Source organism: Peromyscus eremicus, chromosome 6 (genome assembly GCF_949786415.1).
Source record: "Peromyscus eremicus chromosome 6, PerEre_H2_v1, whole genome shotgun sequence".
Taxonomy (NCBI): Eukaryota; Metazoa; Chordata; class Mammalia; order Rodentia; family Cricetidae; genus Peromyscus; species Peromyscus eremicus.
This window is the reverse complement of record NC_081421.1, coordinates 26,023,269-26,040,160: the sequence shown is the minus strand read 5'-3', so window position 1 is coordinate 26,040,160 and position 16,892 is coordinate 26,023,269. Positions and strand designations below refer to the sequence as shown.

General features: G+C 44.3%; 1 protein-coding gene across 1 annotated transcript in view; it reads right to left on the bottom strand.

Annotated features, from left to right (window-relative positions):
- Pld1 (phospholipase D1) overlaps positions 1 to 16,892 on the bottom strand; it is a 136,070-nt gene that overhangs the window by 34,701 nt on the left and 84,477 nt on the right. The window contains exons 18-19 of the mRNA XM_059265291.1: positions 16,696 to 16,806; positions 13,202 to 13,290 (exon numbers count right to left, since the gene is read on the bottom strand). Of these exons, the coding sequence (XP_059121274.1) occupies positions 13,202 to 13,290; positions 16,696 to 16,806 (200 nt within the window). The remainder of the gene's footprint in view (positions 1 to 13,201; positions 13,291 to 16,695; positions 16,807 to 16,892) is intronic.

Here is a 16,892-nt window from a genome sequence, read left to right as displayed (position 1 = left end):
ACCAGGCTTGGTGGCAAGCTCCTTTACCCACTGAGTCAGCCCCAACCAGGTTCATTTTCAACCTCCAGCACATATAACACAGTATCTGCAGGCTTCATTTCCCTTTAAATGCTGTGTGTGCAGCTCTCCTTGGCCACAGGTTGGATAGCTCATGTGGCAGCTCTTACTGTGGGAGTCCCAGACAGCTGAGGCCTCTGGAATTGTTTGTAGAACACACAGGGGGAAAAGAAAACCTGGAAATGAGCGAGGATCCCTCACAGTACGCAAAAAGTTTGCTTGAGTACATTTTCACTGCTGGTTAATTCTCGTGTGCCGTCCTGCTTAGACCTTTTATAACACTTAATCGTCAGAACTTCTTATGAACAGCAGAAGTGCCCCTTCTCATGAGAATATCCCTACTCGGAGGGCTCAGAGCTGAATGTGCCTGAATGTCCACATATTCATGGCGGTGTGTGACAGAAGTGACTGTCAGGGGACCAGAGTGTGGAGAGTCAGCTTGGCGGCTGGGCTGAGCAATGAGGCATGTGAAGTAGGCTGCTGTAATGTCGAGGATTACTCACTAGATGGCAAACACAGTCTGGGGTGGAGAGAAAATATGAACAGCCTGAGTTATCTGCTTGTTTAGGAGAGAAGGCACAGTCTTTAAACGGTAAACAGGACGAGGGAAAAGAGCAGGAAGCCCTAAGCCGTTTTCCCACAGCAGCATTTAAAAGTCCAGATGTGTGCAAAATGGATATTTAAGGACCACACCATTTAGCCTCCACTGCTTTTCAAGATAAAATCATATTCCAGCGAGAACCTCCACAAGCACCCCAGTGACGCCCACTGTACCCCGCCCCAACCCTGCTAATGATTCTTGGCTGCTCAGTTCCTAGCCCAGGATGGACTTCACAGCTAGGTCACCTTGGTCCATGAGGCTTCCTGAAGCCTCGGTCAGAAGCGGGTCACACTGGCCTCTTCTTTCCCACAGACTGTGGCCAGGAGGTTGACCCATCGGCTCTGTGCCTTGCTCCATAGTGACATGCTCATGGCCTGGGCTGAGAGCTGACCTGCTCCGACACACAGGGTGCATGTCCACATAGCTTTCTATTTTAGGCATCATCAGGAGAGGACCTGTGCTCTCAGTGAGTACTGTTAGCTGGTGAGGGTGGGGGTAAGGTCGGAAGAATGCTTCAGCGGAGAATAGGTCAAGCTGTAGGTACTTGGTATTTTTTCCTTAATTACATTTAACTTTAATTTTCATTATGGTAAATATATAAAATGAAAAATTGGGCATTTTGGCCATTGTAAGTATATGATTCTTCATCATTGTGTTCATAATTTTATGTGACTACCTTCCCTATTCAAATCATCATAGATAGAAGTTTCCCTTCCCAGAGTCCCTGGCGATCTCTAGGGACTTACTTTCCGTTTTTATGAATTGCCTGTCTGGATTTTGCACATAAGGGTCCTTTTGGGTCTAACTTGTTTTTCTTAGCATAGTCCCCTCAAGATCTGTCTACAGTATGGCATGTGTCGGAGTTCCTTCCCCTTTGTGACCGGACAGTATCCTGTGTTACACATACACTTGGATCTGCTGGTGGGAATTCAGGTTGACTTTGCCTTGTGGCTGTTGGGAAAAAAGCTGCATTATTAGGCAGGGCACAGCGGTGCATGTCTTTAATCCCAGAACTCGGAGAAAGGCCATGTCTAGGAGTTCCAGGCTGCACTGGTCTATATAGTGAGTTCTAGGTGAGTTGAGCAATAGAGAAAGACCCACCTTAAAAAAAACAAAAACCAAGTTCAGTTGTCAGTATTGACATATCATGTCTGTTTGACCCATTTTCAGTTCTTTCTGGGTACATACTCAGGGATGGAAACATTGAGTCATGTGGTTATTCTATGTTTAGTACTCAGAGGAACCAAAAAATAAATCCTACTTTTCAGTGAGTAATACAATGCAAAATCTAAGAGGATTATACAGAGAAAAACCCAAAACCTTTCCCCTACTTTTGTCCCAACCTCTGTTCCCGTCCCTGAGGAGTCTTGCCCTCAGTGACCTCTGTGGTCCTGTAGACACAGTAGTCCATGATCTAAACACATGTATGTATTCCTCTCTTCCACACAAGGTTAGAATGTTGTGAACACCTTTCTGAATGTTGTTTTTTATCATTTAACAGTACATACCAGAGCCCCTTCCACATGAGAACACGATGGAGGCAGGACAGTCTGCTGCATAGCTGACCCATAATGTTGAAATCACCACTCTAGTCACAGGAATTTAAATTGTTGCTGACTTTTTTTAAAAGTATATGAAACAATTACTTCCATATATATATATGTATAATATATATGTATAATACTATATATATAGTATTGGGCAAGATAAGTCACTCCCCAACACTGTCACTCTTGAAGGCCCAGTCTAGGTGGTGATGTTTGTGGTCCCTGAGGTTGTTATAATGAAAAAGTGACTTTAAAATGGAGAACTCATGTGAAAGTCCCATAAAGCATCCTTGCAGTCTACACTCTGTGAGACCCTACATCCACATGACCTGGCTTCCTGCTCTCTCTCAGTCCTATGGAGGCCTTTGGCTGCTTTTGACATGGTGGTTCTTAGCTTCCTGGATGATGAAAATGTTAAGCATGTCCCTCAAACTAGCAAAAATGACTTATATTTCACTGCTGTTGATAAGTTGGGGGGGGGCCCTCTGGAATTTCACCAGCAAGGCTGAAGTTGAGTGGACGCCAATGAAGAGAAAACTGTGTGTGTCAGTCTGTCCAGTGCGTGGTTCTAGCTGTGACGGTTCTGATCTCCCTGGAAACATGGCACCCCAGAGCATCAGCAGCCATTGGGGAAGGAGTCCCTAACAGGCAAGATGACTTGTGTTGAAAAGCAGCGTGAGAGCAGGTGGGAAAGGAGCCGTGAGTAATGAACGGTCAAGCAGGCAGCTGCTTTCCCCACCGGCCTTAAGATATAATTTTATAAAATTCCATCTTCAAGATTCTTGTTAAAGTGAACTTTTCTTCTAAAATTCACAAACTCTTATGGCAATGTGACATATAAGAGCTAAACAATGGAAATAAATGTCCAACAATAAAAAGACAACTAAGTTATGTTATAGCGGCTAGAACCGCTCAATAGCAAAATATTTCAGGTACATGTTTAAAATGCCCCAAGCAAAGCACTAAGAGGACACAAACATGGCAGCTAACCTCGAGACGTCCTTGCTCGATACCTGGAACTGGGAAGCAGGCCTTGTTCCTAGGGTGGCGATGCAGAAGGGAACCAGGACACAAGTGTACTTTCAGAATGAGGGAGCTAGACAAAATTGAGAGCTGAGGCAGGAGGATGAAGACGTAAGCACAGGGGCTGGAGAGAGGGTGCCAGGGTTAGGAGTGTGCCCTGCTCCTTTAGAGGAGCCTGTAACTCTAGTTCCAGAGGACCCTACACCCTCTTCTGGACTTCGCAGGAACTGCACGCATGTATAACTCCCTACACACATTGACACACATGCATACATAAAAACAGGTCTTGCTGGGGCAGTGGTGCTCACACCTTTAATCCCAGCACTCAGGACACAGAGGCAGGCAGACCTCTGAGTTCAAGGTCAGCCTGGTCTACAGAGTGAGTTCCAGGACAGCCACAGGGCTGCGCAGAGAAGTCCTGAATTGAAAAAACAAAAAACAAATAGTAGGTCTTTTTTTTTTTAATTAAGAATAAAAGAAGTAAGAGCGAGCTACTGAAAACTGTTCTTCCATCCTGAGCAGAACTCCAGAGGAAACAGAGCAGGCCCCAGCCCGCTTCCTTTTTATTTATTTTATATGATTGTTTTTACATTTATTTGTATGTTTGCAAGTTTTCCTCTCTCTCTCTCTCTCTCTCTCTCTCTCTCTCTCTCTCTCTCTCTCTCTCTGTGTGTGTGTGTGTGTGTGTGTGTGTGTGTAAATGCATATGTGTGTGTCCACATATGTCTGTGGAAGCCAGAAGTCAAACTCAGGTGTCATTGTTTTGAACCTTGTCCACTTGCTTTGAGACAGGGTCTCTCGCTGGCTTGGAACTTGTCAGCCGGGCTAGGCCAGTCAGTGATCTCCAGGGATAGGCTGTCTCTGAGGCCTCAGTAAAAGGATGACAAGCTTGCACTGCTGTGCCCAGCCTTTTTCTGCAGGTTGTGGGGACATGGGAACAGTCTTCATGCTTGTCAATCTACTACTTTACCGAGTGAGCTCTCTCTCAGCCCATGGCTATGGGATGTTGAAATATTCCTATTGTTGTAAAGCTGTTTGCACCTTTAAAAGCAGAGGAGCGGTTCCCGCCAAGTTGGTGATAGTCTCTCCATTCTCCTCCAGTTCTTTTTATGTTTTATGAGACCCTTTCCCTCTCAAACCCTCCTCCCCTGTGCCTGAGCCCCTCAGCAGCATGAAGAGCAGTTAGAGAAGCGGGTCAGCTCACAATTGGGTCGCAGGACATGTAGGGAAACCCCAAAGAAGCTCAGCATGCTTCTACAGTGATGAGCAGTTGAGGTGGGAGGTTCATTACTGTGAACTGGGAGACACTGAGGATATGAACTATGCAGCAATGATGAATGCCACCAGAAACAGGAGTAACTGCAGCTGGGGCCCCTCGGGACTTTGTCGAGAGGGAACTTTAGACTGTGGTGGGATCAGTCGTGCTGGACTTAGATCTGAAGCCTCTTGTAAGTTCAGGGCATAACCCTTTTAATTTTGTGTTTGGCAAATCTTTTAAGATGCAATAAATCCTTCTGCCCTCCCTCCATTTGTAGATGAGGGAATTGGTCTAAATCTACCAGTATGCTGGAATGTCCTTAACATGACTTAACACTGATCTTTATCAACTGTAGAAGAGGCTGTGTAAGCTGCGATAGATCACGTTATACCCAAAACACACATAGTAGTATTTTCATTGTTCATCTTTTGAAAATGGCAAGCTTTGAAGTGTAAGAAGGTTGGGTTAGACCAGCACATCTATCTGACTTCAACTTTTCCCCAGGTTTGATAACATTTGGTAAGACATATCCCCAAAAGAAACCCCACAAAATCACTAAGCCTAACTGCTCTCCATCCTGTCCCATCCCAGTCAGGACACAAATTCAGGCTCAAAATGATTGCTGGCCCAGCCTTGTGTCCTTTTTATATCTAGACGCCGAGATGACCATTCCTAAGATTGTTTTGGAACAAAATCAAAGCAAGAAAATGATTTCAAATGACCTCCTGCTGGGGTTTATCTTCTGTGCCCTGGGGTAACCTCTTCTCTAAACATTTTCTAGAGCTTGGGAGATAGCCCACAAGGAAAAAAAAGAAGAGCTAGCAATTGTCACAAATGTTTCCCTTCGTTTTCTGATAACGACAGCTCCGGTCCTTCAGCACAAGGCTTCTGCACCCTGTCTGGCATGCCTTTCCACGGCACAAAATTACAGGATTGAAAATTATAGGATAGAGATATCCTCTGCTGAGAGAAACTTTATCCACCAAATAATTACTTTAAGAAACAAAATATTTGTATGGTTTTGAATAAAATAGCTCTCTCGGCTTTTTTTGAAAGCTTAACTATTAAAAACTGCCTGCTTCCTTAGAAACAAGGGAAGTTTTGAAGCTTGGTGCTGAGGAGACCTAGTTACGTTTCTATTGCTGGACCAAACACTCAACAATGGCTACTTAAGGAAGTTTTAGTCAGGGTTTTATTGCTGTGAAGAGACACCATGACCACAGCAACTCCTTTAAAGGAAAACATTCAACTGAGGTGCTGTCTTACAGTTCAGAGGTTCAGTCTATTATCATCATAACAGTGAGCATGGTGGCATTCAGGCAGACATGGTGCTGGCTACATATTGATTAGAAAGCAACAGGAAGTGGATTGAGACACTGGGTGGTATTTTGAGCATATATGAGACCTCAAAGCCTGCCTCCACAGTGACACACTTCCTTCAAGAAGATCACACCTACTCCAACAAGGCCACACCTCCGAATAGTGCCACCCCCTTATGAGATTATGGGGGTTAATTACATTCAAACTACCACAGGGAACAACCTATTTTTGCTTACAATATGAAGACACACAGTCCATCATGGTGGAGGACACACAGTCCATCATGGTGGGAGGACACACAGTCCATCACAGTGGAGGACTCACAGTCCGTCATGGTGGGAAGACACACAGTCCATCATGGTGGGAGGACACACAGTCTGTCATGATGGGAAGACACACAGTCCATCATGGTGGGAAGACACACAGTCCATCATGGTGGGAAGGCACACAGTCCATCATGGTGGGAGGACTCACAGTCCATCATGGTGGAGGACACACAGTCCACCATGGTGGGAAGACACACAGTCCATCATGGTGGGAAGACACACAGTCTGTCACAGTGGAGGATACACAGTCCGTCATGGTAGAGGACACACAGTCCGTCATGGTGGGAGGACTCACAGTCCATCATTCATGGTAGGAGGACTCACAGTCCGTCATGGTGGAGGACTCACAGTCCGTCATGGTGGGAGGACACACAGTCCGTCATGGTGGGAGGACACACAGTCCGTCATGGTGGAGGACACACAGTCCGTCATTGTGGGAGGACTCACAGTCCGTCATGGGGGAGGACACACAGTCCGTCATGGTGGAGGACACACAGTCTGTCATGGTGGAAGACACACAGTCCGTCATGGTGGAGGACACACAGTCCGTCATGGTGGGAGGACACACAGTCCATCACAGTGGGAGGACACACAGTCCATCACAGTGGGAGGACACACAGTCCCTTGTGGGGAGGACATGGTGGCAGGGATCTAAGGCATTGGTCACATTGCCTCCTCAGTCAGAAAGTAGAGTGGACAGGAAATAGGGTCAGGCTATAAAAGGCCTGAGTTAGGGGTGTGGCTCACAAGACAGAATGCCTACCCAGAATGCATAAAGCCTTGGGTTGGATTTTCATCATGGCCTGAATCAGGTCTGGTATCACATGACAATAATCCCAGGACGTGAGGGGTGGAAAGAAAATCAGAAATCCAAGGTCATCCTTGGCTACACAGTGATATCAAGGTTAATCTTGACTATAAGAAACTGCCTCAAACCACCACCACCACACTGACTCCTACACACAGCAGCTCACTTCCTCCAGTGAGCTTCTGCCTTCTAAAGGACCCACAACACAAAACAACATCAAGGGAAGGTCCACATGTTCAAACATATGAGCCTGTGGGAGACCTCTCACAGTGCCTCATGACTGGGTTTGAGTCCCAGTACCCCCATCAATAGCCTTGTCTGAGTAACTCAGTCTCAGATGCCTCCTCTCTAGGGTGAGAGGTGTTCCATATCCAGCCCCAAAACTTGAAGACTGAATGAAGCAATCCATGAAAAGCACCTATCAGAAAGACTCAGAAGTGACCCCTAACAGTTTAATTCAATTAAAATTAAAGTTAGCTTTTGTATCACCCAAGAATGAGAGAGTGGACAGCAGCCTGACCCGACAGGACAGCGCTGGCAAGCACTTCATGATGCCTCGAGGTGTGGCATCTCCATGAGAGATCCAGGCAGGCAAGACGGTCTGGTGGGGAAAGGTGCTTGCTTGCAGCCAAGCCTGACTAAGACCCGTGTGGTGGAAGGAGAGAACTGACTCCCACAAGTTGTCCTCTAATCTCCAGACATGTACGGTGTCGTGTGTAACCACACACTTATACACACACATAAACAAACAAACAAACAAATAAACACAATAAAACTTTTTTAAAAAGAGAAATAGAAAAATCAACTGGAAAGCGAAATCTGCTATAGTTCCGGCTGGTCCCCAAAGGCAGAACACTTCAGTTGTGAGCCAGTGGTTGGAAACTAAAGTAAGGATTTTTTTTTTTAATTAAAAATAAATTATTTTGTTTTGTTTTTTTTCAAAGCAAGTTTTATTCTATAGTATGCATCTAACAACTTAAAATAGGGAAGATTAAACATTTTTTAGTGGGAATCTTTGTTTCTAGTACAAATAAGAGTTTTGATTTAGTGGTTATGGCTCTTTATACTCTTGATTTAAGGTATGGTAGTGTGTTTCCAGATGACATGGGCCTGGAATGCTACAATGGCTTCACATTAACTGGTGCTTTGTCACCTGACTGATACCATAAACACTCACATAGACGTGGCGTTGTTCTTATTGTTGATGAAAAGGCAGCATTAGAAAAACAATCTGATAGACTGGAAAGGCAGCTGCAGATCTGTGGCTAGCACAGCAGGAAAGCGCCCTAGGTCCCCAGACAGCTGGTTCCCCAGGATGCTAGAGCTCACTGTTGGCCACTCATAGCAGCCATTCACTTGCCAACTATGACTCCCCACAGCTCTGAGAACCATCTGGGAAGGCTAAACAATTACTGAAAACCGCGTGTTTTTAAAGCGCCTCAACTGTACAGTTTTCAATGCTGTTCAGTTCTAACAGACACAAGAAGTCAACTGCCATTGTCATTGTACATCAAGTTCCTGGTGACAGTCATAGGAGATGCACTCTCTCACCCCCTGGCTTTCTACCAAAGCAGGGAAATTCTGTCAAAATAGGCAGACTCGAGGTGGTCCCCAGAAACCATTCATTCATGACAGACAGTGCCTTAACATGTTCCTGTCTGTATCAGTTGGTATATTTCCATCCCTTGGGTTACTCAGCCATGGTAGAGATATTTGAAACAGAGGGTCTTAAGAGATGATTTGAAACAGAGGGTCTTAACTCATCCTGCCTGCCCAGACACGTTTGAGTTGTCAAAGGCGTGTTTCAAGTGGCCTGGGAGCTGCTTCCAACTCTGAGACAGGTTCAGGTATTAGAGCAGACGTGATGTTTTCTGCAGCATTTCCCCCGGCTTCTCTTTATTTACTGCGGAATGAATATGGGCTTGAGAATCTAGGTCATGGACCACATCACGGAGACCTGGCAGAATCCTGTTTCTGTGAAGAATGACGGCTGTGGAAAAGAAGTAAATGGCTCTGGGGAACTGGGACAAGGCTCCATTCCAAGGCTGGCAGAAAAATAAGACAGCCTAGCAGAGGTGGCACCTTGGGGACTCAGATCTACCCGAGGTGGGAGGGCCCCGGCTAAGGCCCATGTTCCTTGCTCAGGCCTGGCAGTTGGCTGCCACTTCACGCATCTGCTCTGTGGTCTCGTCTAGTCCTTCTCCGGCCACTGAGCTAGACATGCTGCTAAGAATGTGTCTTTGGCAAGGGAGATCTATGAAGAAAGAGAAGGAGCAGGGCCCAGGCCACTGCTAAGCAAGACGGGTCCCCACCTCAGACAGCCTGCAAATGGGGCTTTGTGTTCTGTCGTGACCTTGCCTAAGAACACTAGCCCACAGAGTTCAAGTTATTAAGTAAAATCAAAAGGTACAGTCTGAGACAGACCCTGCCTTCCACACTCTAAGGATTCCCTTTAGAATCAGCTCACAGGATCGCTGGGGAATATGTGATCAGAAAATGCCATGAATTCTTCCCTGCTCTAAAATACTAGAATTTTAGGAATATATCAACTTTCTAGATGAGAACTGAAACAGTACAGAAAAATGTTCTTGGGCTGCAGTGACAGCTCAACCAGTGAGGTACCTGTCCTTCAGGCATGGCGACCTGGCCTGAGTTCAACCCCCAGAATTCACATGTTTCAAAAAGCCAGCTGTGATAGTACATGACGTTAATCCTGTTGCCTGGGGGTGGACACAGATGCATAATTTGAGACTGACTGGCCACACAGCCTTGTCTACTTTGTGAATTTTAGACTAGTGAGAGACTACCTCAGAGAGAGAGAGAGAGAGAGAGAGAGAGAGAGAGAGAGAGAGAGAGAGAGAGAGAGAGAGAGAAAGAGAAAGAAAGAAAGAGAAAGAAAGAAAGAAAGAAAGAAAGAAAGAAAGAAAGAGAAAGAAAGAAAGAGGGAGAGAGAAAAAAGAAAGGGAAAGAAAGGAAAAGAAAAAAGTAAAAAGAAAAAGAGATAGGTAGATAATTACATAGATGTGTGTGTGTGTGTGTGTGTGTGTGTGTGTGTGTGTGTGTGTGAGAGAGAGAGAGAGAGAGAGAGAGAGAGAGAGAGAGAGAGAGAGAGATGATCAATGTTAATCTAATTTTTTTTGAGACAATCTCTGTATAGCCTGGCTATCCTAGAACTATGTAGACCAGGCTGCCCTTGAACTCACACAGATCTGCTTGCCTCTGGTGGGATTAAAGGCATGCACCACCATGCCTGGCTTAACTTAAACATTTTATTTCAGTATCAGTCTTGATTTTTTTTTTTAAGTTCAATCTTTCTCTTGGACATACTTTCAATTGAGGTCTTTTACCTCCTCTACTCAGTTTGAAGTACTGACATTCTAAAGCATTTCTGACTTGAATACTTCTATACATTTTAATCAATTATTCAATCTTCTTGTCTAGTGATAGCCCACAGCACCTGAGGAATGGAAGCTGAGGCTATCCTCTGGCCTGTATACACACACACACTCATACACACACTCATACACACACACACACACACACACACACACACACACACACACACGTTCACTCACTCTCACAGGTATACACATACACACAGAAAAATATCCTCTCAGGCTCTCAAACAACCCAACCCCAGCTTGCAGGTTCCTATAGGGAACTAAGAGAGATGAACGTGCCAGTTCATTCAATCCCATTTATCAGTTAATCACAATTCTAAAAGTCACAACCCGCCATTCACTGCAATGAACTCATTTGCCAACTTAATACTGTTCTGTGACTTACTACAACTTCATAAAACCATGCTTTTTTTTTGCTTTTGCCAAATGTGCCTTCTAAATAAAGCAGGCACCTCGGCATCAATGAAATGTCGAAGCTGATGGAAAAATAATGAGTTCTTTCAAATTCCCCCAATTGCTCCAGAGACTAGGGAGACCAGGAGTGTGAGAAATCTCTGTGTGCATATGTATGCCCAACCGCAAGCAAGGCTGTTTATAAATCCTTTCTGGTGTCTTTAAAAAGTATCCAGAGAATAAAGAGTAAATGTTGCTTGTGAAGCCAGACACAGACACTATTATTCCTAGGTATCTATGTATTCCAGATGAGTGCCACACAATCTTGGCTATGCCTGGGGCCATCTTTGCAGCCATGTACAATCCAATGGCCTCCCTCTAGGAAACTGTAATCCAATCCAGCCAATGTGAAGCTGGGACAAACTGTGTGCAGTTTTACAGAAGCCTGGTGGGGATTCTAATGAGCAGTGGAGAATGAGCACGGCTGAGCATCCACAAGATGCACAGAATGCAGGCCTAGCCAGATCCTCTCTGCACGGGGTGGAGGCAGCCACCCCACTGCTGAGAGGCCTGGCTGCTGACTCCCAGGGACAACCTTCTCCAGATGTTACCCTCCATGGGCCAAAGGAACCTGCCTCATTCCTTCCCATCTCTGGGATCAGTATGTGTAGTGACTGGTGAAGGGGGAAGAGCCATAAAGGCCCACTCCAGTTATCTCCACTCGAGGAAACCCCGTGTGCTGAACGCACCTTTCTTCCTAACCATCTGTGGATCATATTCACATGCTATCAGGAAACACTTGCTCCTTCAAAACCCCGAAGACTAGGGGCTTGGAGCTCTTGTGGCCTATTGCTGAGAAGCAGCCTAGACAAGTGTGATGGTTAATATTGACTGGGTTAATACTGATGGTTAATATTGACGGTTAATATTGACTGGGTTAATACTGATGGTTAATATTGACTGGGGCCTTGGGCTGAGTTAAAGCAAGGAAAGCGAGCTGAGTACCAGTGTCCGTCTCTGACTACAGATGTAAGGCAGATATCACCTCACATCCTGCCATCCTTCCCCACTTTGGCAGACTGTATCCTTCAACTATGAGATAAAGCAAAGCCTTCCTGCCTTAAATTGCTTTGGGAGGCATTTTGTCATAGCAACAAGAAAAATAAATAACAGCACAAATCATATGATCTATTGAACATCCACAACTACCAGACCCACTTCCACAATTGTGAAGATTCAATAAGATGATGTAAATAAAAACTATGAAAGAGATAAAATATTGATAGTTACCATTAAGGTGTCATTCATTCTAAAATCTCTACATATTATGTGAAAAAAGATGGAAAAATGGTTTTGTCTCCAAATGTGTATAAATGTGACATTTTTCACTGCATACATTCAAAGGCTTTAAATAGTGAGGTGTAATGGCTCTGCTGATTTGGCTACTTTTGCATGGAGTTCAAATTAGCCACAAAAAAAAAATCGTTAGTCCCAGAAGCCAAAACAAGTCATGGAGGGGTGCGTTCAGGATGGTGTAGCCATAGTCTGTTCAACCAATAGCGCTAGGACATGACTCTATATCCACAAAGACAGCGAAAGTGGACCGCTAACTCACACGAAACACAAAAACAGCTCACAGTGACTCAAAGACACAAATATTACCAGATAACACTAAAAATTATCAGGACAGCAAGATAGCTCCGTGGGCATGTGTGCACCTACACACACACACACCAAATCAAAAACAACAACAACAACAACATTTTTTAACATGAAAACAAATTCTTAGAAGAAAATACTCATAAAAAGCTGCCAGAGAAAAAGTGCTTGCTGCCAATCCTGACCGCCTGAGCTTGATCCTGGGAACCCACATGGAAGGGGGAGAGAACTGACTCACGGAAGCTCTATTCCGAGCTCCATACATGGATGATGTCATGTGCTGTGTATGGGTGTACCATGTGCATACACATACGTAATAGTAGCATCATTATCAAAATAAACATAACAAAACCGGTCGAGCGACATCTACTTTGTGAATACGCTAAGCTGTTGAACTATTCAGTTTATTGGGGGGATTGCACACTATATGGATATGATCAGAATAAGACTGTTGAGAAATAATTCTATGAGCTAAAGAAATATGACATTTGGGAACAAGAATTGAAATATAACCCTGTGGCAACGTTTTCTGTCTGCTCTGTTTGGTTTGTGTGAGCATAGTTCACTATCTACCATGAGATAAATCAGAACACAAACCCCATATGTGGGGAAAAGGCAGGCCAGGAAGCTGATTGCATCCTGGAAAAATTCAGATTCCCACCAAGATAAACTGAATATTTCACAGCAACTGACTCACAAGACAGCTAGAGAAGAGTCCATTTCCAACACAAGCTTTTGTAACCACCTCATGCAAAGCAAGAGCAGCTACAGTAGTTAGGCTCAAACTGCTGTCCAAAGCGAACCTTACCTGTGGGCTTTCAGGATTCTTTGGGCGATAGCATCGCCCACCTTGTTGAACACAACTTTATCATCAGCGCAGCTTATGAAAAATTGGTTCTATGAGAAAAATAGGACACTTGTATGAGGCCTTGTTTTCTCTGGAAGCTGTGGAGAATGAGGGAACAAACACTATACTGATTATTTAAAAAATGGTTAACACATGGATATGTTGAGGCCAGAGAATCCCAATAGGAAAGCAAATGGCTCAGAGTATGGAAAGTGTCATGTGACCCCAGGTCTCATGAGCATTACGTCATTCTGTGAATAGTACATCTTCCTCAAGTCGAAGGCTTTGTGGCTTTCCTAACACAAATGTTGAAATTACATTCTTAGAATGCTAAGGACATTTCTAAGTTAAGTTTCCTTTTGATTCCTACACCGCGCACATGCTTGTGATAAAAGTTCTACATTGGCAAGCATCCTGACTGACAGAAGTCCTGTTCATTCAGCCCAGGTTCTCTCCAGTGTTTCCTAGCATCTGCTTTCACTTCGTTTTCTGTCTTCGGGTCTCTCTTGACCCTGAACTTCTGTCTTAAACAGTTGCAAATCTCTTCCAAAGAATTTTTTTTTCTGTGTGGTGTGCATGGTCATGTGTGTGTGCACATGTGTTTGTTCTGGTCAGAGTGCCCATGTGTACTTGTGGAGGTTCCAGCCTGCTTCAGGAGTCACCTTTCATCTCTCTCCACCTTATTAACAAGGCAAGGAAGGGCTCCCAACTGAATCCAGGACTTGCTGAGAGTTTGCCAGTCTGCTCTGGGGATCTCCTGTTTCTACTTTGCAAGTGAGGGTAGGCTTCCAGGAAGTTCACCCAGCATTTATATGTGTGCTAAGGATTTGAACTCTAATCCTTCAAGCTTATATGGAAAGGACTTTCTCCAGGGAGTCATCTCCCTGGCTCTCAAATATATATAAAAAATATTTGAAATCTCTAATAAATATATATTAGGAAAAGGTTTTTATTTCTTTTAAGCACTTCTGTTATTCACTGATCTATAAAATATTCTTTAAAACTATTGTTAGAAAATGGCTACATTATTATCCTAATGATACAAAGGATTTTTATTGCTGCATAAAAGAATGTTAAAAACAACCAATAAATATTATGAGTACTGCCTATTGAAATAGAATCCAGATTGTTACAACACAAGTGTAATTTTCTAGCAAAATGAATCTTCAAGCAATATTTTCTAACCATCTCAAGGAATAACTCGAAGGAAATTTGTGCCCTTTGACAGCAGTGCCATTTTTATGAGTGCACAGGATTTTACACAGCAGGGAACACATAGGCACAATGGCTCCAGGAGACAACTTGCAGGAAGGCATTGTGCAGACCCTCTTCTGAGAACATGATTCGAACAACTCTTGCTACAAAGAAGGTTAGCATGCCTCGTCAGCTACAAGAACAGACTGCCACATGCCATGGCTTGCTTGCTTTCTCTCTTTCTTTTTTTCTTCTGAAGATTAAGGTACATGCTAACTGTTTACCTTGATGCGTATCACCCAGAGAAATGCCCACAATGCCCACATGGTACTGCTGACCTCATTCAATGCCATGCTGGCATGAGCAAGAAAAGTTGGTTGTAATAGTCATGACAGTCAACGTGATGGAATTTAGAATTACCATGGAAACCAGCCCATGGGCATGTTGGTGAAGGCTTATATAGATTAGGTTAACTGAGGTGGTAGGACACACCCTAAATATGGACAGCTCCGTTTCACAAACTGACCACAGATTGATTAAAAAGGCAATGGGAGCTGAGCACCCATATCCATCACCACCCTGCTTCCTGACTGTGTGTGTCATGTGACCAGACACCTCCTGCTCCTGTGGCCTGACTTCACTGCCATGACGGACTGTAGCCTTCAGAACTGCCAGCCAAAGTAACTGCCTTAATTGCTTCTGTTAGCTGTTTACCATGGCAACAAGAAAAGTAACTAAGATACTGGTGTTAATGCTATTTTAAAAAATAAAACAAATGACTGGATGCTGGATGAGGCAACTGTCACATCTTTTGCAAACGTCCTATTAAATCCCTGGGTGGACTTCCCTGGTCCACTAATGTCTGTTATCTGCGGCATGATCCCATGTGGGACACACAGGCATTTAGGCTGCTAATATTTTGAATTAGTTTATCTTTCTCCGGGTCTGAGAAATAAGTAAAGCTACAATTGTTTGCTGATACTCCTTAATCAACTGTCACTCTGTGGAAGGGAAGAGTAGCAGGACTCTAGGAGAGGGAAAACAAGGCTCATGGTCTTCCCAACAATCCATTCCTGGCTAAACATTCTATTTTTATTCAATGGAAAATAAAACCAGGATAAAGGATGGAGATAAGTGTTGATCTGCTCCCCCCCCCCATTATTGGGATTCTTTATTTTTCTCAGGGGTTTCAAAGAGTTTTGTACTATTTCTGTATCTACTTTGAAGTTCAATTAAAGTTCCCACAGTAAAATCTTGATGCTCTCAGATTTTCTCATGGACTCTGAACATAGTCTGTGGTCTGGAAAGGCTTTATCATGAATAGTGGCGCTCAGTTTTAACGTCCTCACATCACTCATTCCCACATTCCCTTCCCTGTCTTTCCCTACACCAGGATTCCCCATAGCAAACGTACGTGTGTATGTGTGTGTGCATGAGCACGTGTGCATGTGTGTGATCCCCTGAAATAGCACATGCTTCATGCTAGACTTTCTAACCATACCCCAGTGAAAACCTCCACATCCATGCTGGGGTTGTTCCAGGAAAAAATATATATATATATTTATTATATATAATAAATATATATTCATAAGCTGATACATGTTAGTACCACAAGGGCTTGCAAGACTCCATTACTCTTGAATTAAAGATGGTGCAGAGTGAATTCAGGTATGCTAGGAGATGGAAATACAAATGACCCCAATCAGTATTTCCCTGGAATCCTTCATAACTCAACTCATGTTTATTAATATGGACTCCTGAACTAGGGTCCCTACAGTCTTAGATGATACTCGGTGTCCTGCTTAGTTCTTCGTCAACTCGACACAAACTAAAGTTGTCTAGGAAGATGAACCTAAATTGAGAAAATGTCTCCATCAGATTGCTCATGGGCAAGTAATTCTGTGGAGCGTTTTCCTGATCGATGATTGATACGGGAGCATCCAGTCCTTCAATGGGGCATTGCCACATTGCCAACCCTGGGCAGGTATTCCTGGGTAGTGTAAGAAAGGAGGCTGAACCAGCCATGGGAAGTAAGCCAGCAAGCCACGTTCCTCCATGGTCCCTTTGGTTCCTGCCTCCAAGTCCCTGCCCTGCTTAACTTCCTGCCCTGACTTCCCTCAGTGATGAACTGTGACATGGAAATGTAAACCAAATGAACTCTTTCCTTCCCCCAAACTGCTCTGGGTCATGTGTTTGTCACAGCACTAGGAACTTAGACGCTTGGAAGGCAGGCGGCGTAACTGACTTGCTGACGTACTTACTTCAATGTAGATGTAGTGTTTGCTGTTCTCTATCACATAGGTGTAGGCAGTGTGGATCGACTCCTCGTGGTGCTTTATCCCAGCAGACCAATCAGCAGCAGATCGGAGCAGCTGCAAGACAGCAATCAGCAGCGCGAAGGTCAGACAACAGACCCGACGCCATTTGTACTGACACAGTCGCTCCTTTCCCTTCTATA